The sequence below is a fragment of the Eretmochelys imbricata genome, chromosome 2 (genome assembly GCF_965152235.1).
Source record: "Eretmochelys imbricata isolate rEreImb1 chromosome 2, rEreImb1.hap1, whole genome shotgun sequence".
In the NCBI taxonomy this organism is placed as follows: domain Eukaryota; kingdom Metazoa; phylum Chordata; order Testudines; family Cheloniidae; genus Eretmochelys; species Eretmochelys imbricata.
Genome location: NC_135573.1, coordinates 198,369,443 through 198,396,419, shown reverse-complemented (window position 1 = coordinate 198,396,419; position 26,977 = coordinate 198,369,443). Strand labels below are relative to the sequence as shown.

Below are 26,977 nucleotides of genomic sequence, written 5' to 3'. Positions count from 1 at the left end.
AGGGCCCTTCTTATCCAATGACATGCACTTTGAAAAGTAAAGCACCAGCCCAGGGAGCAAAAGACACTCTCCCAGCAGTATCTTGGCAGTAACACTGGTGGCAGAGGCAAAATCCAGCTGGACTGCTCCTGAACCCTCTAGACGATACTGTTTGGTTGGCTGTTTTTGTTTTTTGGGGGGGGAAGCGGGCGGGAGGGAAATCTTCCTAGGGCATCAGGCCCTATACAGCCCTAGCTCCAGGCCTTTGAGCTTGGAGAAAGTATAGCGGCATCTACTGGGGACAAAGACTCCCATGGCAGGAGCCTGCCCTCATATTCCCCAGACTCTTGTGATATCACCAGACTGCTCTCTTCAGTTTAGAATTAGGATGTTATTCTAACATCCTCTTACCCAATCCCTCACAATCTTCCAGCTACTGGGCTCAATCCCATTCTCCAGGCCTTTCTACAGCCTTCCTTCCTCTCCCTCACTCAATGTCTTTTTTCCCCTTTCCTCTGTCTTGTCTATTCCCTTGCTATTTATTCATCCTAATTACCCATTAAAAACCAAAACAAAAAAGTAATTAACATGACCTTTACCAACAGTGACTCTGCTTTTATGTTCCATCCCTTTGTCCTGCCACTTGTCCATCTTGTCTATTTAGATTGTAAGGTCTCCACAACAGGGGTAGTCTCTTACTATGTGTTTGTAAAATAGGGCCAGATCTGAGTGGGGCCTTTAAGAATTACTGTGCTACAAATAATTAATAAAAACATGAAATCTCTCTGCTCACCAAGTAGACGTCAACCTGGTTGTGTGAGCTGTAATTCTATTAGCACCTTTGGATAATTCGGTGTTAGGTTTCAGAAAAACCATTTTAAAAAGGAACTGGCTACCATAATATGAATAAATATTACATAACAAATGTGAGATGCCAAAAAGAACTTGTATGACTTGTCTTGCTGTACTTAGTATAATTTAATGGCAGCCCTGTTAATGCTGCTCCTTCTGAGTTTAATCATTTTGTGTCCACAGTTTTCTCTAGAGCAGGGGTTCTCAAACTTCATTGCACCGCAACCCCCTTCTGACAACAAACATTACTGCACAACCCTGGGGGGGGGGGGGGGGGCGGCGGCGGCAAAGCCTTAGCCCACCCAAGCCCCACCACCCTGGGGTGGAAAAGCAGAGCCAAAGCCCCACCTCTCCAGACTAGGGGAAAAGCCAAAGCCCAAGGACTTCAGCCCCAGGCAGGGGGCCTGGAACCTGAGCCCTGCCGTCCAGGGCTGAAGCCCTTGGGCTTGGGCGCCGAGCCCTATCAAGTCTAAGCCAGTCCTGGCAACACCATTAAAATGGGGTTGTGAGCCACTTTGGGGTCCCAACCCACAGTTTGAGAACCGCTGCTCTAGAGACTCAAGGATGAGACAGATTTGACACCTATTTGTATCTCATCCTAACTACTGAGATCTTTTTTCAGCGTGAATGAATGAGTTTCACCACCTTTTCCACTTCACCATGGATGAATAGAGTTCTGGATCCGTCCAAATGGGAGTGCTTTGAGAGGAAGCTGAAAGTCTCCTCATCCTCACAGGAGAGCAGAGACAATAGCTTATGACGCCTCCTTAGAGCCCTCGGGAAGGAGGGGCTGCACCTCTTAACTTTGCAGAACTTCATATGTTTCTTAATTTTAGACCCTGTAGCAGCTACGCTATGCTCCTTTGATTTTTGGAACTCTTCAAAGAGGAATAAATAATTCTAGACCATGTAAAGCTATGCAGTTTAACTTTTTAAAGATAACTGCTGAGAAATTTGTCACAAATCGGGACCATTAGGGTGGGAGTGTTTCCCCAGTAGGAAAATGGAGAACTGATCCTCCTCCAAAATCAGCAGCATGTTTAGATAGTGAATCACTTTAAATTTCAGAGCTGGTTGGAGGAGTTCCTGTCTGTACACCTTCCTTGTGTTCTTCTCAGAATGTATCCGTTTTGAATGTGATAGTGAACATGTAGATATTAATGTTAAGGCCCTCCCTGGGCACTTGAGGCAAAAGGAATGAACCACCAGAGTCATTTCAGGGGTTCCAATTGGTACATTTTATCCCCCATGTAGTGAAGGTTGAAGCTGGCCACTCAGGGTAGGATCTGTGGCGGCGGAGCCTGGCTTCCAATGGTGTCCAAATACCAAGAGATGCCCCACAAATGCTGAAATTCTCCCCAAACTATGTGGTTGTCTGCTGCGGCGAGAGCTGCTAGCTCTGCTGCTCAAGTTATGAGGGCAAAACAATGGCCCTTTAAATCCCCTACTGCTGCAACCCACAATGATAGAATAAAGTTGCTGCTTCTATCCATCTCCACAGCTTTGCGCCCTATTTCAGTAAAGTCCTTCTCCCAACCAGACTGCTGCTGCTATGCTAGGGGAGAGAGAAACCGAAACATTTGGCAAAAATTAAAGAGTTTTTTTAAAAGGGGAAATCACAGCTGAGCTCAGGAGAGCTTCATGATGAACCTCCATAGCTTCCTACTTCCTGGCAGGATCCTAGGGTGTGCAACATTGTTTAAAGAACTCAAGACATCAGTAAGAGGCGTCTGCTAGCCAATATATATATATATATATATATATACATACACACACACACACACACACACACACACACTCCTCTTGCTGATGTCTTGAGTTCTTTAAACAATGTTACACATATATAGATATATCCCATGAGGAGTCTTCTGTCTATTCTCTATCTAAAAATGAGGCAGGTAAACTCATCAAGTATTGAATATGAAATAGTAGGCACCCAAAGAAGACAACAACATAAATAAATAAAGACTATCAGTATACTAGATTTGAGCATATGTTGTTTCAAAATGTTGCTAAAAAATGCTTCTCCTGACCTATTTCAACGCATGCATGAACAAACTATAAAAGCTTTCAACATGATATTCTGGAATAAAACAGCCACAACAGTAATTTCATCATTGAAATGACAGAACACCAGGAAAACTGTACATTTAATAGAAAAACTCACCTGAGTTAAAGGTTCCACTGATCCAATGTACGTATCAGGACGGAGGAGGATATGCTCAAGTTGAGTCTTTTTCTGATAAACTCTCTCAACTGACATCTTCTTTGAACTATCATTTTTACTAATGTTTTCTGACTCTTCTTTTTTTGAAGCATTGTTCTGATTATCAAATAGAGTCTAAAAAAGAGAATGAGGCATATTACTAACAATCTAGTTCATAAAGCTAACAATTCATCTTTATAACTCTCTAAAGCTATAACCAAATCTTGACTGCAGTTTAAATTAATTTAGAGATTCATTTCAAATTCAATTCTTGAACTCTGAACACTGGTTACAGAAATAATTCAGCATATTACTAGATGGTTTGCATTCTAATTCCCACAGCTTTTATACCTCTTTCAACATACTCGTCGTGTGATATATTAAGATAAAACAGCATTTACAAAAGGAATACTTTAAATTAGGCTTCTTTCTGTTTGTGAGATAAGGACACGGAATTTCAATTGTATGTTTAAATGTATTAACTCTGAACTCATTCAACTAACACTACTCTAAACAATGAAAATCATAGAATCACAGGACTGGAAGGGACCTTGAGAAGTCACCTAGTCCAGTCCCCTGCACTCAAGGCAGGACAAAGTATTATCTAAACCAGAGGTGGGCAAACTACGGCCCATGGGACCGTCCTGCCTGGCTCCTGAGCTCCTGGCCTGGGAGGCTGTTCCCCCTCCCCTGCAGCCATGCTGCCGCACGGGCAGTGAGGCTACGAGCTCCTGCCACTCTGAGCGGCATGGTAAAGGGGTGGCAGTGGGGCATGCGCAGTGGTAAATACATTCGGTAGGCGGTCCCGGGGGGCAGTCAGGGGACAGGGGGCGGCTGGATGGGGCGGAGGTTCTGGAGCGACAGGGGTCAGGGAACGGGGGGGGTTGGATAGGGCGTGGGAGTCCCAGGGGAGGGGGGCTGGTTTGCAGCATGGGGTCCCAGGAGGGGGCAGTCAGGGGAAAAGGAGCGGGGGGGGGGTTAGATGGGGGGCAGTAAGGGGAAGGAAGTGGGAGGGGCAAATAGGGAGCGGGGGGCCAGGCTGTTTGGTGGGGGGGGGGGGAGAACAGCCTTCCCTACCCATCCCTCCATACAGTTTTGCACCCCGATGTGGTCCTCAGGCCAAAAAGTTTGCCCACCCTGATTTAAACCATTCCTGACAGGTGTTTGTCTAACCAGCTCTTAAAAATCTCCCATGATGGAGATTCCACAACCTCCCTAGGCAATTTATTCCAGTGCTTAACCACGCTGACAGTTAGGAAGTTTTTCGTGATGTCCAACCTAAACCTCCCTGGCTGAAATTTAAGCCCATTGCTTCTTGTCCTATCCTCAGAGTTAAAGAAGAACAATTCTTCTCCCTCCTCCCTGTAACAACCTTTTACGTACTTGAAAACTGTTATAATGTCCCCTCTCAGTCTTCTCTTTTCCAGACTAAACAAACCCAATTTTTTCAATCTTCCCTCACAGGTCATATTTTCTAGACCTTTAATCATTTTTGTCACTCTTCTCTGGACTCTCTCCAATTGTCCACATACTTCCTAATATGATGTGCCCAGAACTGGACACAATACTCCAGTTGAGACCTAATCAGCGCAGAGTAGAGCAGAAGAATTACTTCTCATGTCTTGCTTACAACACTCCTGCTAATACATCCCAGAATGATGTTCGCTGTTTTTGCAACAGCATTACACTGTTGACTCATATTTAGCTTGTGGTCCATATGACCCCCAGATCCCTTTCCGCAGTACTCCTTCCTAGGCAGTCATTTCCCATTTATATGTGTGCAACTGATTGTTCTTTCCTAGATGGAGTACTTTCCATTTGTCCTTACTGAATTTCATCTTATTTACTTCAGACCATTTCTCCAGTTTGTCCAGATCATTTTGATTTTTAATCCTCCAAAGCACTTACAACTGCTCCCAGATTGGTATCATCTGCCAACTTTGTAAGTGTACTATGCTATTATCTAAATCATTGATGAAGATATTGAACAGAACCGGACCCAGAACTGATCCCTGAAGGACCCCACTCGTTATCTACTTCCAGCATGACTGTAAACCACTGATAACTACTCTCTGGGAATGGTTTTCCAACCAGATCAATACATGTATTCCTTTAAATTTTGGTGTGGACTGTTAGGCCCTGATCATTTTCAGTGGGGCTTCAGAACAGGTAAAAGTGCTGTCCTGAACAGGAATGCCTTCTGGAATTTAGGCCTTAAAGCACACCAAACATAATTTACACATCCTGTTTAGCTCACTGAGTAATTAAGGCTGGATTCAACCCTGGTTTACATTGGGTTTACGAAGAAGCTAAGCTGGATGCAGGACTGTCAGCAGTAAAATAGGTGGTGAGGCTCCGATGACAGAAAACAGACACAACCTCCAATCCGTTGGCATAAGGAGAGGACAATCAAATCATAGTTGTAACTTGAACGATTCACAGTACTGGGAGGGAGTGGGAGGAAGAGAAGTATGGCCCAGTCTTCCAGTAATGTGCTAATTAAGGGCATCTACCAAAGACCAACCCCTGGTTAAAGCTAAACATTTCCTTCCCACAACATAAACTCCAAAGGAGAGGTTAAATCCTTTTAGAGCAGCAGCTTTAGTGAAGCACCTCTCTGAGTCAGCCAAGGCAAATCTAGTGAATGATCAGACACAGATATTGTATGGTGTTTATCCTTATTTGTACATAAGGATTATTTTAATTGGAATCATCCACAAAGATATCTGGGGCCATATTACACATTTGCCTGACTGGCAGAGAAGTTAATAGGAGACATAGTTCTGGCAACATTCTCCTGTATATGAAACAGTCCTCTCTCACAGCCAATTCACTGATTTAGAAGCAACTGTTGATATAAATATTAAAAGTATCAATAAACCAACAGGGCCAACAACATGTTTTCTGAAAAGGGAAGGGAAGGAAGAAAGAAGGGAGTAGGACTGTGTGGGTGATTCCAGAAAGGAAGTTTACATAAAAGGAAGCAAACACATTTCTCTCTAACCGGTTTGCCAATACAGACACCTGGGCTCCGATTCTAAACTCAGTGCAGCTGTGGGAGGACAGATCAGGTGAGACTACACTATCTTTGTGCCCTTTCCCACCCATGATTCTGCAGCCACATGAGCTATAAAATAACACAGCCCAACAGCTGCTCTAACTTACACTCAACTATCCTAAACCCAAAGAGTCAAATACAATGGCTCTCCAGCCATGCCCCCAAGCCAAAGGCAGTGAAAGAGGGTGGCATGCAGGTATTCTGCTATCTCTATGCCATCCAGGGAATCCTCCTATGTCAAAGGAATTCCCAGTTGGCTCGTTCAGCTAGCTTTATGGAGAACCAGTTTAAAGTGATCCCAGTAAAACCCAGCAGCAGGACCCTAAGTGCTGAATCACAGTACCCAATAAGACTCTGTATTTGACTACATCAATTACTTAATACTTTACGGACATACCCTATAATAGCCTGTGACAGGGTGCTGGGAAACGGGTTGCAGTTTCAGCCCTCCATCACACCTGCTCCTCGTTAGAAGAATAAATTAGAGTGGGCTGGAGGTAACCTAGCCCTAACTGGGGAGGCAGAGACAGCTGCTACCTAATTAGCTTGGGGCTGCATAAAAGTCTCAGGGGAAGGAAACCAAGGAAGAGCAGGACTAAAGGGGAAAGGCAAGGAATGGAAGCAGGGAGGTAGCTCTCCCTCGCTCCTGCTGATAGTGAAGGGTTACTTGTATGTGGTGAAATGGTGGTGGGAACAAGCCTGAGAATAAAGTGCACCAGTAGTTACAAAACCCAGGGTGACTTTATGAGCCTAACAGAGGCAGAAGCCAGGGGGTCCTGCCACACTCTGTTACATAGCCCAACAAAAGAGATGTGATTTCTAAAGGTGGTGTAGGTAGTGCCTATACTGAAGTGTTCCAGCAGCACTACTGTAGCTCTGCTGCTGTAGTATTTCAAGCATAGATATGCCCTCAGAGGCCAGAGCTGGCACTCCTTTATGTTCCAGTGATCTTTGGCTGCAGGACTGGGACCTTGAGACTCTTGCCAATCAGCATAAGGGCTTGTCTATATGAGAAACTATTACCCATTGTATTGGCATAGTTAAACCTATAAACAGTAGATTCTGCTTAATCGTTATCCCAATATTAACAATTGTCACTTAATAGCAACATTTGCCAGGAACTGATCCCATCCCATTGACTTTACTGTTCATGGGATTCTGATATTGGCAACAGGCACGCTGCTTACTAACGCCTTTTTTTGGAAAGCGCAGGTTTGCAGGGCTGCAGCTAGGGAAGGAAACACTAGGGCTGCACAGTACTTCACCCTGTGCTCTCCAACCTATATCCTGCCCTGGCACTGGGGCGGGATCAGTACTTTCCAGCACCTCTTTCCCTGGCTGCAGCAACCTCCTCAGGTTAGGGACCCACTGCTGACACAGAAGGTAACAGGCTGGGGTGCGCGTATCTGTGCCCAACAAGGGAGCCCTTGCCGGAGTCCTGGGGCTGCAGGCAGGGAGGGGAGGCTGTGGCCTGCGCAGCAATGGTGAGGGGGGCTGTAGCCCAGACACCAGGACTTTCCATGGGGAATGGGGATCCTGGGGACCCACAGAGCTGCACAGTACCTTTCCCTGTGCTCTCCAGGCTATGTCCTGCCCTTGCATCAGGAGCCCAGGTTCTGCATGTCACAGTCCTTCCTTCTCTTACTTCAGTCCTACAGGCAGGTTTGCTGGGCTGAAGCCAGAGAAGGAAGTGCTGGAACATGCTGAACAATGGTCGCCTGGCACTTTGTAGAGATGCAGTCAGAAAAGGCATGTCCCAGCACTTCCCAAGCTGCAGCTCCAACTAACCTTCCACTTATTGGCAATTTACAGATAATAGCAACTTTTTGCTGGAAAGCAAGAGGTTGCTAATAAACAGAATCCATTGTAGCTATATCAGCATAACTTCCTGTGTGAATGCTCTTATTCCAGAACAAAAATGTTTTTTTTGGATCATCTTAAATCCCTTCCAAAAAGAGATGATTATCCCCTCCCGCCCTCCTTCAAAAAGATACACATACTGAAATAAGATTGTCAAGATGGTGAATTATAACAATATAACTATATTGGTTTAAATTCACACCTTATCTTGTACCACCATAACCTTCCCATGTAGACAGACCCTAAATTAAAGTAAGCTAGTTTACTGTGGGGGCTGGACTAACTTCAGGGGATGCTTAAATTTGCACCGTCCTTCCTGAGTTGGGCCAAAGTGCAGGGAGGATAAAAATCAATTATTTTTTTTAGCAAATTGGGTTTTTTTTATTTAAATCAGACTTTTTTATAAAATGCTTTTTGAGGACAAAAACCTATCTAAAGATAGCTTTAATTAAGATACATTATAGTTCAAACATATCTCATCATGGAATAGTGATTATAAATTATATAGTATGAGACAATATATTCATGTAATGTTTAAAAGAAGTTTTGTAAATGAATTCCAACAATTCATGGATTAGGGACCCAATATTATGGGGTTTCAGGGGCTTCTGTATAGATTATTTAGGTTAATCTTCCTATCTACCCAATGGAACTCAGTGCTCAGTCTAGAAAAGACCATCAGAGATGCTTAGTTTTGCAGTTCTCAAACTGTGGATTTGTGTCTCCAGAGATAACATGCTTGCTAACAGCAAAAATGTTTTAAATAAATAAATAAATAAATAGATAAATAGAGGTGAGAAATAACAGACCCCAACCCTATTGTCCCTCTGCAAATTTGTGTACACAGAGTCAATCCCTTACCTCTCTCTAAAAATGCAAAGTTTCAAAAAGTTCAATGAATAGAAGATTGTTGGGGGCAGAATAGATCTGGACAAGGAGAAGAAGTCTGGAAATAAATGTGAGAAGGGAGGGACAGGCAAAAATGAAACTGTTTGAGCAGCATATTCTAGAAGTCTTGAGGTCTTTCTGAGTGTGTAGCCTTCACTGACTTGAGATCTACCATACCATTCTCTCATTAGAAGGGAAAACCTATAATGGCAGCAGGCCGTAAAAGAGACCCAGTTTGGGAATATTTTAATGAAGTTCCTCTACCTGGGGGGTAAGACAGGGATGTGTGCAAATTGCAAACAGTGCAACAAAGAAATGCAAGGCCTGGTTGCCCAAATGAAACAACATCATGAGAAGTGTTCCTTCTCAGGAAGAAGCTGCATTGAAGATGATGAAAAGAACATGTCTGAACATGTAGGATCTTCTGGTTGGTAAACTTTTTTATTTCATACTTCTTTCTTAAGGACTGCCTGTCTTCCTTCTGGACTATTCTTGAATTCTCATGTTTGAGCAAAAAAATATAGTTGTTACTCTATGGTACTATCACTTTAGATGCAGTTGTGATAAAAAATAAATAGCTGAAATAGGCAGATCTTCCTTTTACAATTTCACCTTTAAAGTAGTACCGAGTGACAGTGAATGCAATGAGCAATACTAAATGAGCAGTATGGTAATAATAATTAAATAACTGCATTGACTTATTTTGTTTAGGAGAATCCATCCTCAACATACAGGATTCTGAAGACTCTCCTTCGAGAGCACCTTCATTTTCTATAGTTTCAGAGTTATCTGCCAATGATAGTGTTTCAGTCACATCATGTATATCACATAGTCACAGTATATCACCTGTAGCAAAAAGAAAGAAAAATCTCCATCATCCAGAAACAACCACAGATCAGTTTGTAGTAAGAACCAGCAGATTACAAAAAGAGGTAATTGATGAAAAAATTGCCCAGTTTGTTTATGCAACAAACTCTCCTGTCTGATTGAGAACCCACACTTGATTAACATGGTTCAGTTATTAAGACCAGGATACAGTCAACCCAACAGAGTAGATGTCGCAGGCAAATTGCTGGACAGAGTGTATGAAAGAGAATTAAGCAGTGTGCAAAAGGTCTAGCAGTTAAAATTGTTAACCTGAGTCTTGATGGGTGGAGCAATGTCCACAATGATCTTGTTGTATAAGCTTGTGCGACAACAGAAGAAGTGAATGACTTCCTTACAGAAACAACTGATACATCAGGAAATGCACACACAACAGAATACTTACAAGAAGTAACAGTAAATGCTATAACAAACTGTGAAAAAAAATTCAGATCTCTAGTACGCAACTTGGTCACCGACAATGCTGCAAATGTACCCAAGATGAGAAAAAATATTTAGAAGAGAGTCCCAAGCTAACAACATATAGTTGCAGTGCTCATTTGATGCACCTCCTAGACAAAGACTTCAGTGTTCCAGAAATAAAGGCTAATGTTGTTGAAATTACAAAATACTTCCGTAACAGCCACTTTGCAGCAGCTGCTCTGAAAAAAGTGGGAGGAACCAAGCTAACTCCCCCACAAGACGTGCAATGGAACTCAGTAGTGGACTGTTTTGAGCACTATATCAAGAACTGGCCTAATCTGATGAGTTTGTGAACAAAATCATGAAAAAACAGATGGCATTGACACAGCCAAAGTTCTCAACATTGGGCTTAAGAGAAATGTTGAACACATGCTGAGTATCCTGAAGCCTATTTCTGTAGCCTTGAACAAAATGCAGGGAAATAGCTGTTTTACTGCTAAAAGAAAAGGAGTACTTGTAGCACCTTAGAGACTAACAAATTTATTTGAGCATAAGCTTTTGTTAGCTACAGCTCACTTCATCGGATGCATTTTATTGCTGACGCTGTTGAAATCTGGAAGGAACTGACTTGAGATCTTAAAAAGAGAAATATGCAATGAAAGAGTTAAATTACATGCATTAAAAAACCAAATGGGACAAGCACGATCTCCAGCTCATTTTCTTGCAAATATTCCCAATACCTGGTAACAGGGTCAAATCTTAACTGCTGAAGAAGAGGAGTTGGCTATGACATGGACATCCAGCAATCATCCCTCCACAATGCCAACTATAATAAACTTCAGGGCTAAGTGTGAACCATTCAAAAAATGTTTGCTGATGATGATTTAAAGAAAGTCACACCACTGAACTGGTGGAAGTCACTTAAGCACTTGGATTCAGAGACTGTTGAAGTGATAATCTCACTTTTAACAGCAGTAGATTCTTCTGTCAGTGTAGAAAGAATATTTTCTTCCTTTGGACGAATTCATTCCAAACTGAGAAACTGTTTGGGACCTGAAAAAGCAGGAAAGCTTGTTTTTCTTTTCCAGATTATGAACAAACAGGAAAATGAAGGTGAAGACTACTGAGTTAGCTACAGAAGCCAATATTTTAAGTTTCTCATGTTGACCTGGCTGACAGTCAATTTAATTTTTATTTAAAAAAAAAAATTCATTAACTATTTTAGTTAAAAACAATTTTAACAAAAACAAACCTGATTTTAAAAAACCTGAATGTTTAACTACATTCAAAAATTCATATGCTTGTTTTGTTAAAATATTACGTTTGCTGAAGAAAAAAATCCAGAATACATAAACATTGTTTTAGTTAAATAAAACAATTTAAATGTCTGTCTGGTGATGTTCTCCTCCTAATACAGCATGGCAAGAAAATCCTCCAGATATTAATGATTAACCTGTTGAATTGCAGATAGTTCATCTTCCAATGACTTCATAAATATCTGCTTCAATTACCTTTGCTAAATGAAATAACCAAGCAATCATTCATTTTCTGATATAGCTGTAAAACTAATCTGAAAAGCTTTCAAAATAAATCACTTTAAAAATGTATAGTGTGTACCTTCTAAAAATGAAACCTACATCTGTCTCTGAATTGTGAAGAGTATGTATTAAGGGTATAACGACCAACAAGAATTCACTTTTAATGTAGAAATCCATGATTAAATCGAGTCTTCCTGACTAGTGATTTAAATCAAATCCATCCTGCCAAAGCGTGAAGAAATTCCATTTCCAAAGGCCTGTGTCTCCGACAGGCTAACATCAATTTTCCTTGGATAGTCTATGAATCCACCCAAGCCATTGCTTCTAGAAAAGTAATTGCTATGTAATTCTAGAAAAATCTATTTTCATATCTGCTTTTCCCTAGATGCCTCCTTCTATTATACTTCAAGTGAAAAGATGTTGCAATGCTGTATTTTCTTTATTCATGTCAGGCAGTACTAAAGACCCGTCAACATCTTTCAATGCTGCATCCAATTGTTCCCAAGAAACCAATGGTCACTCTTCAATAAGGAAATCAGATTTGTTTTGGAAGCTACACTGCTTGTTGTTAAAGGATTAAATCACAAAATTTATCTCTTAAAGAATCTAGTTGTACTGCATAACGTACTTCTAAAATAAAAACTAACTAACTAACGGGGGGGGGGGGGGGGAGAGTTGGCTTTTCTGCCCCTTTCTTCTGTACTTTTTCCTAAGCTTCTACCTAGGCCACAATCACTCAGGAAGCATAAGTGCAATGAATGGCTAGATACAAGGCCTTAACTGAGGTTTTGTAGACTTTAGGTCTATAAAGAGACTATAGCTAGTCTTCTCTCATATCTGAGCAGGACACAAAATCTTCTCTGGGGTGGTACAAGACTTTGGAATGAACTCCCCTAGGAACTAAGGACTATCACAAATCTCACCATTCTGCTCCAAGTGAAGGCACATTTCTTTGACCTTCCTTTTGGTAATACAAACACGTGGCATCAGTATACTAAACACCTTACCAAACCAAGACACTTTACTCCCCTCTCCCTCTGAGGATGAAAGAACACACAACATGAGACAAGACATGTAGTCATGTTGCTTAATGCACAACTAGACGGCACTCAGATACTATCTGATATAACAAACGTATACAGAACAGAATATCACCAATTAGTCTTTTAAGCAGGCATTAAGGGACTGATTTTCCCAATTCTTTGTTGTCCTGGGGTCCAAAGATCCATTACAATGAGGTTTTTACAGCAGTGTTCCTTCAAGGTGAGAAGCAGGATCACTTTTAAAAAAGGGCACTCAAAATTAGGTAAATTATATGACCTTCATTTTATCTTCCCCTGGGCATTGACGTATGGAGAAGACATCTATTGAAAAAAACCTGTCATGGATAAAGACTGACTGATCAATATGTAGATTCTGAGTACTGTAAATCCTGGCAGCCACATGGCCACCTAGCAGATCTCATTACAGGACACATGACTTCTCTCCTCTGAGACTGTCAGTGCTTCTACATATTGGATTTTGACATTTCACAGAGGGAAGGATTTGCTTTAGGAATAAATGCTATGATAGTTATGAGGACTTCATGTCTGAATCAGAAATACAATATGACGTGTCATTAGAGAAAGCTCCCAGCTTCAAAATTCACCATACTGAAGAAAGTAATTATCAGGAAGTCTATTTTAATTAATGGAAAATACACTGACACCTGCCACAAGGGTTCAATTGGGTAGCAACCTACAGGACGAGAATGAAAATCCAAGGATGTGCACTCAATTCCTATGGGGTTGGAATTAGAAATGATACCATCAAGGAGTATTTAATGTTGCACTTTGTACAAAATTTCTTGAACATTCTGAGAACACTATAGTACAAAGATTTGATCTTTTATTTGGACTTCTTCATATATCCTCTTGGAGGAATGCAAGGCTATGGTTCAGTTGTTTAATATGGTAGTTAAACCATGGACTTTGCTTCACCCAGTAGAATGGTTTTTTGTTGACTTCGACTGGTGCTCTGATTTCTATTGCTGGCATGGTCCTGGGAAGCAGTGAAAGAGGTTGGAAATCACACAGAAGTGACATTATCCAAGTCTGCAGTAGTGTTGTAGCCAGGTCAGTCCCAGGTTATGAGAGAGACAAGGTGGGTGAGGTAGTATCTTTAAACGAACCAACTTCTGTTGGTGAAGACAAAAAAAGCTTTCAAGCTGCACACCCACCTTGTCTCTCTCATTACCCAAGTTTGTAGGAGATCATTCAGGGAGAAGCCATAGGGCACTTTATTGCTTTTTCAAATGCAAAGAGGTCAATCACCAATTCATCAAACTGACTCACCAAGAATGAAGATACATGTGTGTACAGATTCCATTCTGCTTAATGCAATATGCCATGTAAGCCTGGGTGTTCATCTTTCCCTTGATGGGCACTGCAGAGAGATAAGAAACTTGGCTCTGCCCAGAACAGGAGAAGCTGACTTTCTCTCTGGAGTGAGCTGATCATGTTCTTCCTCATGAAAACACCATCAGAGATATTGACTGTCATGACCAGAACAAGCCTTACCCATAGAAATAAGAGTACTCCTAGATCTCAATAAATTCCACCAACAGGTACGGTTTTCTTTCTGGTACCTATTCCCTGAAATCAATTGGGAACTGAATGAGCCCTCTCCATTACCTTCAGTTAGCATCTGACATAAGGATTGTTCACTAATGAGAGGATCCCTTCAAAAATTTGCTTCTCTGCATTCACCAGCTAAGAAAGCGAAGAACAGACAAAAGGACCTCTGCAAACCGATGTGATAGGGTGAGGTGTGAAGGAGATAATTATTGGGAGGGAATAATTACTGGAAAGGAGTTACTGGGTGGGCTTCATATGAATTCTTAATAATTATTATCAGTCATGTTTATTGCGGTAGTGCCTAAGGGACAACCAAGAATGGGTCCCCATTGTGCTAGGCACAGTATGAACAGAGACAGTCCCTATCCTGAAAAGCTTACACTCAATATAGACAAGGCAGACATAGGGGAGGGAAGGGGTATTAACACACAAGCAGAGTAAATATTGTGATGGAAGCAAATGTCCTGTTAGTTCTATAATTTTTTTTCAGGGGGAGAGGGTGTTACTTAGGAGGCGATAAGCTAAATGGCAAGAAAAAGGTTAGGGAACGGTGACACAGAGGTCAGGGAAGGGGAGAAGAAAGGAATGGCAGGTCTGGAGTGAACCTGAGGTGAAGAGATGGGGGGGGGGGGAGGTTGCGAACAGCTAATCAGCAAAGGGCAGAGAAAATCCAGTCAAAAACTATAGAAAGTTCTCTGAAATGTCTAAAGTTTCCTGCTTTGGCTGCTTCTGCAGATGCTACTCCCAGCTGGAGTCTGTGGCTGGCTCCTATCTGCTGTTTTCCCCCAAAGGTCCCATGAGGGAAGGGAACCAGGCACCACCTCTGTCCCACTAGTGGGGGAATGAGGGTGTCCTTCCTGCACAGGTCTGGGTCCAGTGGGATGCTGGGAGAAAAGACAATGAGATCAGCATTCCCCCCCAACAGGCTTCACTGAGAACTGTACTTTCGTTTCTGTGACATCACTTGTTCCCTTTATGACTATCTTCATCTTTTGTTAACATTCTTATGAGATAAGATCTTATGCCTAATAGGGGTCATCCTCAGCATACATCTATGGTTTACTTTGCAGGTGCCCTGTTTGTGTTTGTCAGGAATACACCACACTCCAGAAACTGTCTTACACTGTATTTTTCAGCTTTCTGCAGAGCCCTGATCAGCAGAACATCAATTTCCTTTTTCCTTGAAGTCAATATTAATACTACCCTGATCCTGGAAAAGACCCTGGGAGCATTTGTCAGATCAAGTGGTAATGATATCCTGGCATCTTCCTGGGCTGTTTGAGATTAGAAGTGGGATAAAACTGTGCCTGTGATTCTTGCACAGCTCCATAAAGTACCACTCCAGGCGATGTCCGGTGACCTCATTTTAACTCAAGATGCAGGTAGTCATTTGCTCCAAAACTGGGGTCTAACTCCAGACAACACTGGGCGGGAGTCATGTAGATTGCACTGAGGCACCTGAAGACCACTACTGACCTCACCACACCACCTGATATATTCAAGCTACTCCTCAGGCAATGTACACACTACAGCTTAGGTCAGTATAAGTTATGTCACTCAGGGATGCATATAAGCCACCCCACTAGAGCGACGTGAGTTCCACCGACCTAAGTGCTGATGTGGACAGCACTATGTCACTGGAAGAGCTCCTGCCAACATAGCAACCACTCGGAGGGGCTGGAGTAATTAAGTAGACAGGAGAGCTCTCTCCGGTCAGCTTAGAGGGTCTGTACTAGCAGCAGTGCAACAGTACAGCTGCATCAGTACAGCTGTGCTGCTGTAAACTCTGTAGTGTAGCCATAGCAGTATTCTCTCTTGTACTTGCAGGACTTCAACTTGCCGTGTGATCTGTATTTCTTTGTACAGTATCTGGTAAGAGCCAGGATTGTAAATCTACTTTTCCAGTGATCCATGAATAGCCCCAACCTTCAATAAAGTTTCAGCATGAAGGGAGCTGGGAACTGAGCTGCCTGAGCATCTTATCTCAAGACAAAGGAGTGCATGAAACAGATGTGTCCCATTATCTTTTTCAGGGAGAAGTATTTCAGCTCTAAGATTTGTTTAGGTTGAGAGAGAGAATACTTGCAACAGTAACCACCCACGTTAGCACTGCCTGTGAAGCCCTTTGGCAGAGGCCTGCGCATGAAATCCTTTAACATGGGGAAACCGGTATGCAGGTTGTGACCACACAAGACTTGACAGGAGGAAAACCCTGACCCAGTGGCTGTGCTGCAGCCCTCATCTGCCTTCACAGCTGCAGAATACTAAAAGGTCCTCTATATGCACCTGATCAACAGTTGGGGTCTTGTGAAGTTTAGACCACAGTTAGTCGAGCCTACCCTCAGACCTCCTCACCAAGGTGGACCCTACCAGGAGTATTAAAGCTCCAGACAATGTAGTTCTTAGGGTCTTTAGTCCACGAAAGCCTCTCCTCCATGCCAACAACTATGTCTCCTCCAAGGTTACACCTGTCACTTCTGTAGGAAAATCTGCAGGGCATGAATTGGGCTCCTCAGCCACTTAAAAACCCACCAATGAACCCCCTTGGCAAACATCATCCTCGCACTGAGGGATAGCCAAAGAAGAAGAGCTTGTGAAAGCATGTGGAGCACATCAAAGTTTTTTATTTTTGTTGATGTTATTCTGTCGTCACCAGACAGTGTTTACACCCAGGGAAGGGAGCTGAAATGAAATGAAAACTCCTATACAGTAAGGAGGCCACTTTCAGAGAAACAATATGCTTCATTAGAAACACCAAAGATGGCAGTGTTTACTGTTGGTAGTGACATCAGGTTGAATCTGAACCAGTGCAGAATGGTATAAAATATATAAAATAGATGTCAAGGGCCTAGAAATAATTAAATAATGGGCCAAAAAGATCGATCGATCTCTCTCTCTGCCTCTTGTTGTTTTACATCTGGGCTGCCCTCCCTCGTGTTATTCCTTGGTGAGCTGTGGCAGGGAGGAGAGTGAGGTGGTGGTAAGGCATAGCAACAGATGGAAACAATCTGGATACTACAGCATAGCTACCTACCACGGCAACCAGAGTAACAGCCCAATACCTCCCTAGTCTTTGAGGTATGGCAGGAAATTCCTATTTGTCTACTATATCTTCCCAGGGAAGATGGGGAAGGATAAATAACTATAGTTAGACCAGTCACAGAGGTGCTAAGCATACTTTCTCAGTACTCTACCTGAATAAGTCTGTCTTCTGTTTCATTTTTAATATTATATATAAGGCCCTACTTAACTTGTGATATTGCAGATTCTGCAATATTAGGTTTCCACTGCAATTTTGACAGCAGAAGCCCTGCCATGCTTGGGGCTGACAGTAGGAGCCCCAGCTGTACCAGGGCTGAGAACAAGAACCCCCACGACCCCACTCTAAGCTCCGGGCAGCTGACAGCAGGAGCCCCCCCAACGCCAGGCACCCCTCTCAGCCCTAGGCGGCCGAGAGCAGAAAATCACAGAAAAGTAATAATGGACTTTATTACCGCAAATAATAAAGTCCATTATTACTTTTCTGCTATTTTCCTGGCTTGCCTGCAACTCAGACACAATTTTTTGACAATCATCCCGCAATTCAAGTAGGACCTTAATTATATATTACTTGATCCCCTAACTGTAATTCAGACAGCTGGACTTGCTTGCCTGCAGAGGAAGAATTTCCTTTTTTTTAGCAAGTGCATGCACCGAGACAAATCAGCACAGATCTTTGGCTTAGTCTTTTCTGCATTAATCCACCATGATGCACTCCATAAAGATGAGCTGTGCTGATTTTAGCTTCTTTGTTGTGTCCAGTGCCTTCCATCACATCCTGAGGGGAAGACGCAGTAGACCTCCACTGTCAGTGGCTGCTGAGGTACAGTCTGGACACTTAGATGTGATTTTCCATCTGGCTAGCTGCCCCTCTGATGTTATTCTGTTCACATACATGGGAGAAGGGGAACTGCTTGCCCCTGAAGTCAGCTATTCCAAACTGCCTGCCTCTTTGAGTGGTGTGTGGGGACAGAAGGAGCAACCTTGTGTTGATTGGGCTAAGGCTTTCTTGGCCTAGCTCTCTCCCTAAGCTGCTGCGAACACATCAGAAGAAAAGCAGAGAACCAGGAAAGTCTCCCCAAAAGGCAAACGTAGCCCTAGGAAGCCCCAGGGAGAATCAGTCACATTACTGAGCCAAATTGTTCACCAGAAATTTGAAATAAAAAGGTTGGAATTTTCCTCAAAAAACCTCTGCATAGAAGTCTGATTGGGCACACTTGCCACTGTGCAGACAGATAAAGCTGCAGATAATTTCAGGAAATTGTCCATTTCACTTCTGTCAGTGACTGACAGGTCTGGTTCTTCTCCAAGTTGCAAGCCAGCTAAAGCACTCATTGTAACACAGCTGCAGACCTTAATACAATGAAGAATATCTTTGCCATCTGTTCCCCCAAACGAATCAAAGGCACCAGTTCTCATCAGAACCAATCAGAATTAGTTTGGAGTTTCCAGCCCAAACTATTCTGGAGCTAGGGAAGTTAGGGGGAAAAACAGATCAAGCACTGAGCAACTCTTTTTTTTTTTTTAAGACCCATTTCTCCCTACTGTTGTGTAGTATTTGCCTCATATTCAGAGGGGGAAAACTCTATTTTATTCCCATAAAATTTCTATGATACTGGTTTAGAGTTAGCAAAGTTTAGTAAAGGGGGCTAGGCATTAAAGTCAGACTTAAAATACTAGCCTAGCCTCCCCTTCCCTGGGAGACCCACTGTAAATTACTGAATTTTATGAAGTAGCAAGTAAAACAAACATGACAAGAATAAGGCATCACATCATCTTTGAGAAGTGAAAAGAGGCCACCCTTTTGTGCAAACTAGCATGGTTCTACTAGAACTGTTTTCAAACTGAAGAGTGTCATGTATATTACGAGCAATTACATGCCAAAGGTACTTTATAAAGAAGTTATTGAAGCAACAGCTCCACTACGATTTGGCACACGTTTCAACAGACAATCATAACACTTTTCAGGTTCCACTCCTTTGAGTAAAATAATGTGAAGCACGTGGCTAATGTCTCTTCTAGACAGGATCATCACAAGACATATTTTAAGGTCTGTTGTGGGCACGTATGAAATTACGTTGATAATTCACAAATGGTAGATTTAAAACAATCAGTAGCTAAACTGTATCCAAAAAAGAAAGTTTATTGTGACCACTAGAAACACAGGTCACTCAATATTAAGGTGCCATTCAGGTCACGGATCATTAGGTAACAATTTAATGAGGATTCCATTAGAATTTATTTTTTCCTCCCATATAATTAAATCTCTTTGGATACTAGCACTCATGTTAATTTGAAGGACTTAAGCTGTACTCAAGCAAAGTTATTAACAGCCCTGGTCTACACTATGAGTTTAGGTCGAATTTAGCAGCATTAGATCGATTTAACCCTGCACCTGTCCATACAACGAAACCATTTTTGTCGACTTAATGGGCTCTTAAAATCGATTTCTGTACTCCTCCCTGATGAGGGGATTAGCACTTAAATCAACATCGCCGGGTCAAATTTGGGGTACTGTGGATGCAATTCAACGGTACTGGTCTCCAGGAGCTATCCCACAGTGCTCCACTGTGACCGCTCTGGACAGCACTCTCAACTCAGATGCACTGGCCAGGTAAACAGGAAAAACCCCGCGAACTTCTGAATTTCATTTCCTGTTTGGCCAGTGTGGCAAACTGATCAGCACAGGTGACTGTGCAGATCTCATCAGCAGAGGTGACCATGGAGTCTCAGAATCACAAAAGAGCTCCAGCATGACCGAACGGGAAGTACTGGATCTGATCACTGTATGGGGAGACGAATCCGTGCTATGAGAACTCCGTTCCAAAAGACGAAATGCCAAAATATTTGAAAAAAATCTCCAAGGGCATGAAGGACAGAGGCTATCATAGGGACCTGCAGCAGTGCCGTGTGAAACTTAAGGAGCTTAGGCAAGCCTACCAAAAAACCCAAGAGGCAAATGCCCCCTCAGGGTCAGAGCCCCAGACATGCAGAGCCCCAGACATTCTATGATAAGCTGCATACAATTCTAGGGGGTGCCCCACCCCTGTACGTGGACTCCTGCAAGGGGCGGTGGGGGGGTGAAGGGGGGAGTCTCACGCAACAGGGATGAGGATTTTGGCGACAGGAAGATGAGGAGGTGGTTGAAGATAGCGCACACCAGGCAAGCGGAGAAACCGTTCTCCCTGACAGCCAGGAACTGTTGATCACCCTGGATCCAATATCCTCCCAACCCAGGCTTCCGGACCTTGAAGGCGGAGAAGGCACCTCTGGTGAGTGTACCTTTGTAAATATAATACACGGTTTAAAAGCAAGCGTGTTTAATGATTAATTTGCCCTAAAGACTTGGGATGCATTCGCGGCCAGTACAGCTACTGGAAAAGTCTATTAACATGTCTCGTAATGGTGCGGAAATCCTCCAGGGACATCTCAATGAAGCTGTCCTGGAGGTACTCCCAAAGCCTTTGCAAAAGGTTTCTGGGGAGGGCAGCCTTATTGCGTCCTCCATGGTAGGACACTTTACCACGCCAGGCCAGTAGCACGTAGTCTGGAATCATTGCATAAGAAAGCATGGCAGCGTATGGTCCCGGTGTTTGCTGGCATTCAAGCAACAACTGTTTTTTATCTCTCTCTGTTATCCTCAGGAGAGTGATATCATTCATGGTCACCTGGTTGAAATAGGGGAATTTTATTAAGGGGACATTCAGAGATGGCCATTCCTGCTGGGCTGTTTGCCTGTGGCAGAAAAGAAATCATCCCTACTGTTAGCCACGCGGTGGGGTGAGGGGTAAAGCAATCATCCCAGAAAATGGGGGGGAGGGGTGGTTAGTTGGGTTTGTGCTGCATATTAATCCAAAAAATCAGCCCCTCCTTTTAAATAGCCAATGTCCCTTTTTCAATTTTAATGTCCCTTTTTTTCCTCCCACAGCTGCACGTTTCAACGCTGCAACTAGCATCTCCGTCCCAGAGGCTAGCGCAGATAAGAAAGCGAAAAAAACGCACTCGCACTGAAATGTTCTATGAGCTCATGCAGTCCACCCGCACTGAAAGAGCCCAGCAGAATGCATGGAGGTAGACAATGGCAGAGTCCAAGAAAGCACAAAATGAACGTGAGGACAGATGGCTGGAGCAACTGGAGAGGTGGCGGCAGCATGATGAAAGGAGGCAGGATGCAATGCTGAAGCTACTGCAGGATCAAACTGATATGCTCCGGCGTATGGTTGAGGGGCAGGAAAGGCACAGACCGCCACTGCAGCCCCTGTGTAATCAACGGCCCTCCTCCCCCAGTTCAATAGCCTCCACACCCAGACACCCAAAAACGAGCCCACCCCACCCCCCCCGGGCACCCAACTACTCTACCCCAGAGGACTGCCCAAGCAACAGAAAGCTGGCATTCAATAAGTTTTGAAGTGCAGTGTGGCTTTGTCCTTCCCTCCTCCCCCACTCCTCCCGGGCTACCTTGCCAGTTATCCCCCTATTTGTGTGAAAAATTAATAAAGAATGCATGAATTTGAAACAATGACTTTATTGCCTCTGCAAGCGGTGATCGAAGGGGGGAGGGGAGAGCGGTTGGCTTACAGGGAAGTAGAGTGAACCACGGGGGTGGGTTTTCATCAAGGAGAAACAAACAGAACTGTCACACCGTAGCCTGGTTTTCAAAGCTTCTCTGATGTGCAGCACGCCCTGCTGTGCTCTTCTAACCGCCCTGGTATCTGGCTGCGCATAATCAGCAGCGAGGCGATTTGCCTCAACTTCCCACCCCGCCATAAATGTCTCCCCCTTACTCTCACAGATATTATTACTGCTTGCTGTGTGCTCCGCAATGGGAATATTGGTTTCGCTGAGGTCTAACCGAGTCAGTAAACTGCACCAGTGTGCTTTTAAAACATCCAAATGCACGTTCTACCACCATTCTGCACTTGCTCAGCCTATAGTTGAACAGCTCCTGACTGCTGTCCAGGCTGCCTGTGTACGGCTTCATGAGCCATGGCATTAAGGGGCAGGCTGGGTTCCCAAGGATAACTATATGCTTTTCAACATCCCCAACGGTTATTTTCTGGTCTGGAAAGTAAGTCCCTTGCTGCAGCTGTTCATACAGACCAGAGTTCCTGAAGATGTGAGCGTAATATACGTTTCCCGGCCATCCCACGTTGATGTTGGTGAAACGTCCCTTGTGATCCACCAGTGCTTGCAGCACCATAGAAAAGTACCTCTCTCAGTTTACGTACTGGCTGCCTTGGTGGTCCGGTCCCAAGATAGGGATACGCGTTTCGTCTACGGCCCCACCACAGTTAGGGAATCCCATTGCAGCAAAGCCATCCACTATGACCTGTACATTTCCCAGAGTCACTACCCTTGATAGCAGCAACTCAGTGATTGCGTTGGTTACTTGGATCACAGCAGCCCCTACAGTAAATTTTCCCACTCCAAATTGATTACCGACTGACCGGTAGGTGTCTGACGTTGCAAGCTTCCACAGGGCTATCACCACTCGCTTGTGAACTACGAGGGCTGCTCTCATCTTGGTATTCTTGCACTTCAGGGCAGGGGAAAGCAAGTCAAAGAGTTCCATGAAAGTGCCCTTACGCATGCGAAAGTTTCACAGCCACTGGGAATCGTCCCAGACCTGCAACACTATGTGGTCCCACCAGTCTGTGCTTGTTTCCTGGGCCCAGAATCGGCGTTCCACGGCATGAGCCTGCCCCACTGCCACCAGGATGTCCAAATTGCCGGGGCCCGTGCTTTGAGAGAATTCTGTGTCCATGTCCTCATCACTCTCGTCACCACACTGCCATCGCCTCCTCACCTGCTTTTGCAGGTTCTGGTTCTGCATATACTGCACGATAATGCGCAAGGTGTTTACAATGCTCATAACTGCCGCGGTGATCTGAGCGGGCTCCATGCTTGCCGTGGTATGTTGTCTGCAGGAGAGCAGAGTGACAGCAGAAGCGGTCGTTCAATGACAATGGTTTGCAGACCTACTGCACCATATGCTGCCAGGACACAACAGCTGAGCTGGCTGCATGCTTGCTGTGTTATTGCGAGACAAGAGCAGCCAAGCAGAGTTGCAGCGGAAGCGACTCTGTGAGACCACCAGGAGAACAGAGTGGCAGCGGAAGCGGTAGCTGATGACCTGTGAGGTGGATTTATGAAAGCAGGAGAGCAGAGTTGCAGCGGAAGCGGGAGCCCTTGAGAGACAACATGGAGAAATTCGCTATGGAGACAAGAGCAGGAGAGCAGAGTGGCAGCAGAAGCGGTGGTTCAATGATGACAGTTAGCAGTCCTACTGCACCGTCTGTTGAAAGCAATATGGCGCCCACAGGGAAAAAAGGCGCAAAACGATTGTCTGCCGTTGCTTTCATGGACGGAGGGGTGACTGATGACATGTACCCAAAACCACCCGCGACAATGTTTTTGCCCCATCAGGCATTGGGAGCTTAACCCAGAATTCCAATGGGCGGCGGAGACTGCGGGAACTGTGGGATAGCTACCCACAGTGCAATACTCCGAAAATTGACACTAGCCTTGGTACTGTAGACGCACTCTGCCGACTTAATGCGCTTAGTGGGGACACACACAATCGATTGTATAAAATCACTTTCTAAAAATCAACTTCTATAAATTCAACCTAATTCTGTAGTGTAGTCATACCCACAGTTGTATCTAATTCTAAAAGTAATTGCAAGAACGTATGTGCAATATATATGTCAGGTTTTAGAACCCTGCGTGAATGTGCACTAGTTCAAAGACTAACCCTGGAAGGTAGAGTGAGACACAAAAGTTCTGCAGTGATACACCTTAGCAATAAGCCAGCCAGAGAGCAAGCTTAAGGGAGAGTCTGGGCTTGTCTACACTACAAGTTATGTCGGTATAACTTATATTGCTCAGGGGTGTGAATAAGCCACCCTGCTGAGTGACACAAGTTACACCGACCTAAGCACTATTGTGGATACTGCTGTCGGTGGGAGAGCTTCCGACATGCCGCTGACATAGCTACCGCCTTTCACGGAGGTGGTTTTATTATGCCAACAGGAGAGCTCTCTCCCATAGGCATAGAGAACATCTTCACCAGATGTGCTTCACTTCTCCAGAGGGCTAGTCTATACTGTAAGGGAGTGGTGCTGCTTTCAAGGCTTTATTACTAATGTTTCTGAAGACACAGAATAAAGGAAAATATCAGGGGAGGGATGTAATTGTGGACAAGAATATTGTGTGTGTCATGCAGGAGAATGGCATACCTGCTTACAAAAGCTAACTTTTCATTTAAGTGGTAAAGGTCTTTTTTTTTTTCTTTTTTTTGACACTGAAAGCAGCACTCCAGTCCTGGTTTTGCACATTGATGCGTATTATTTAATAATTCTGTTTGTTCATTCATTGTTGAGTGAAAGCCGACCATTTGATTTTGAAGCATGAAAGTGTGGGGTTATGCAGACACAGAAGCAGTGACATCACTGGGATCTTTCTTCTGTTTCAACCGGGCATTTTTTCTACATAACTAGTTGACCACCCAACCCCTCTATGATTAGTCTGCTGCAGCAGACTAATTCCCTTACCCTCATATCTTCCCATCTCACTCGCTGTTGCCCATCACTTATTTCCCCTACTCTCATGCTTTGGGAATTCATCTCCATTTTCTTCTTTTGTCAAATCCCTCATTATATAATCAACAAACAAAACCACCCACAGAAAATAGTATTTGTCACATATCACTCTCTTGCAGCCTTTCACCCCCTCCCTCCCAAATCTTTTCTTTTTCTTGTTATTTAGACTAATATCTTCAGGGCAGGAAATTAAGATCTACAGTCTTCAATTGTTATTCTTTGTCCACACTATGGAAATTTTTGAACAATTCTGTATTGCTGACATTACCCATTCACCTTAACTGGTACCAGCACCAGAGTGCTGTTTGCATGTGTACCACCTAGCCCTACTTTTGAACAAGACTAATCACAGTATTGAAGACAGCATCAACCAATGATAGATTGTCTTCACTAGCACTCGGGAGTGCCAACACTGGTTTATGTAAACTGGTGTTAGCATTAAGAAACTTTAGAATTAAGAGCATTCATGACTTTGCAGTAGGCACTTAGCATCTTGCTGGACTAGGCCCATTAATTATTTTGTCTGGTAATCTAACGTGTGTGACAAAACTGTTAAGGATCATTTAGTTTTATAAATATAGACTACTGCAGAGGTGGGCCACATCCGGCCCACGGGACTGTCCTGCCTGGCCCTTGAGCCCCCGACCCCTCCCCAGCCGTCCCCCCTCCCCTGCAGCCTCAGCTCGCCATGCCGCCAGCATTCTGGGCGGTGGGGCTGCGAGCTCCTGCAGGGCAACGTGGCTACGAGAGCCGCCGGCCTGCCCCAATGCTCTAGACTGCGTGGCTGGCTCCGGCCAGGTGGCACGGCTGCCGGTCCTGGTGCTCTGAGCGGCATGGTAAGGGGGCAGGGAGCATGGGGGTTGGATAAGGGCAGGGGGTCCCAGGGAGCAGTCAGGGGACAGGAAGCAGGGGGCAGTTGGATAGGTGTGGGAGTTCCAGCGGGCCTGTCAGGGGGCAGGGGTGTGGACAGGGGTCAGGGCAGTCAAAGGACAGCGGGGGGATGGAGAGGGGGTGGGATTCCGGGGGGGACAGTTAGGGGAAAAGGAGCAGGGGGGTTGGATGGGTCAGAGGTTCTGAGGGGGCCAGTGAGGGGCAGGAAGGGGGAAGGGGCCAATAGGGGGCGGGGGGCCAGGCTGTTTGGGGAGGCACAGCCTTCCCTACCCAGCCCTCCAAACAGTTTCAGAACTCCAATGTGGCCCTCAGGCCAAAAACTTTGCCCACCCTTGGACTACCGAGACTGTATCCTACCTCTTTAATATACAAGTTTAACCTCAAACTTTCTTGAAAAAAAATATTCACACTGTTTCCTGCTCTTAAGTGAAAACTGTATTAATTTTACAGACTCATAGGACTGGAAGGGACCTCGAGAGGTCATCTAGTCCAGTCTCTTGCACTCATGGCAGGACTAAGTATTATCTGGACCATCTCTGACAAGATATCTGAGGAGCAGTTGCAAATGTAGCTGCCTCTATGAATGGTCAGTTTTATAAACCAATGAATAGGTTATGCACATTATTCTAAACAACCACATAACTCTTAGTCTTCTTTGACCTGCCTCCCCATATTTTCCTTGTATTGATTTCCTATGTCATGTCTTTATTTAGTCCAATCTTGCAAAATGATCCACATAGATGTGCCCTTTTAGCCACAGCAGAGTCCCTCTGAAGTCCATTATTACAGGGTCCTATTGTCACCCCCAGAGATTACCTTAAAGGATCAGGACCTTAGACTATTAACTCTTTGGGGATGGGATCATGGTTGCTGTATAGGGACTAGCATGTTTTGGGGAGTTACACAACGAAAAAGGAAAATGATATAATTAGGTGTGATCTTTATCATACAGAAGCCAAAGTCTATACAGAGTACATTATATTTTTGTAACATTATAGTGAAATAGATTTTGTTCAAAGACAAAGAAAGCAAATCACAAATTCTGCCCAGGCATCCTTGATAAAGACTTTGCTTGGTGAAAATACTGGATTAATCCACTTAACTACATTTCAAATGAGAGGAAAGCTATACCCAATGATTGCTGATTCTATGTTAAGTTATTA

General features: G+C 44.0%; 1 protein-coding gene across 3 annotated transcripts in view; it reads right to left on the bottom strand.

The window, feature by feature from the left end:
* Positions 1–26,977, bottom strand: part of TOP2B (DNA topoisomerase II beta) — a 127,432-nt gene that overhangs the window by 84,302 nt on the left and 16,153 nt on the right. For all 3 annotated transcript variants that reach the window (XM_077811258.1, XM_077811257.1, XM_077811259.1), the window contains exon 2: positions 2,999–3,172. In XM_077811258.1, coding sequence (XP_077667384.1) covers positions 2,999–3,172 — 174 coding nt within the window. The remainder of the gene's footprint in view (positions 1–2,998; positions 3,173–26,977) is intronic.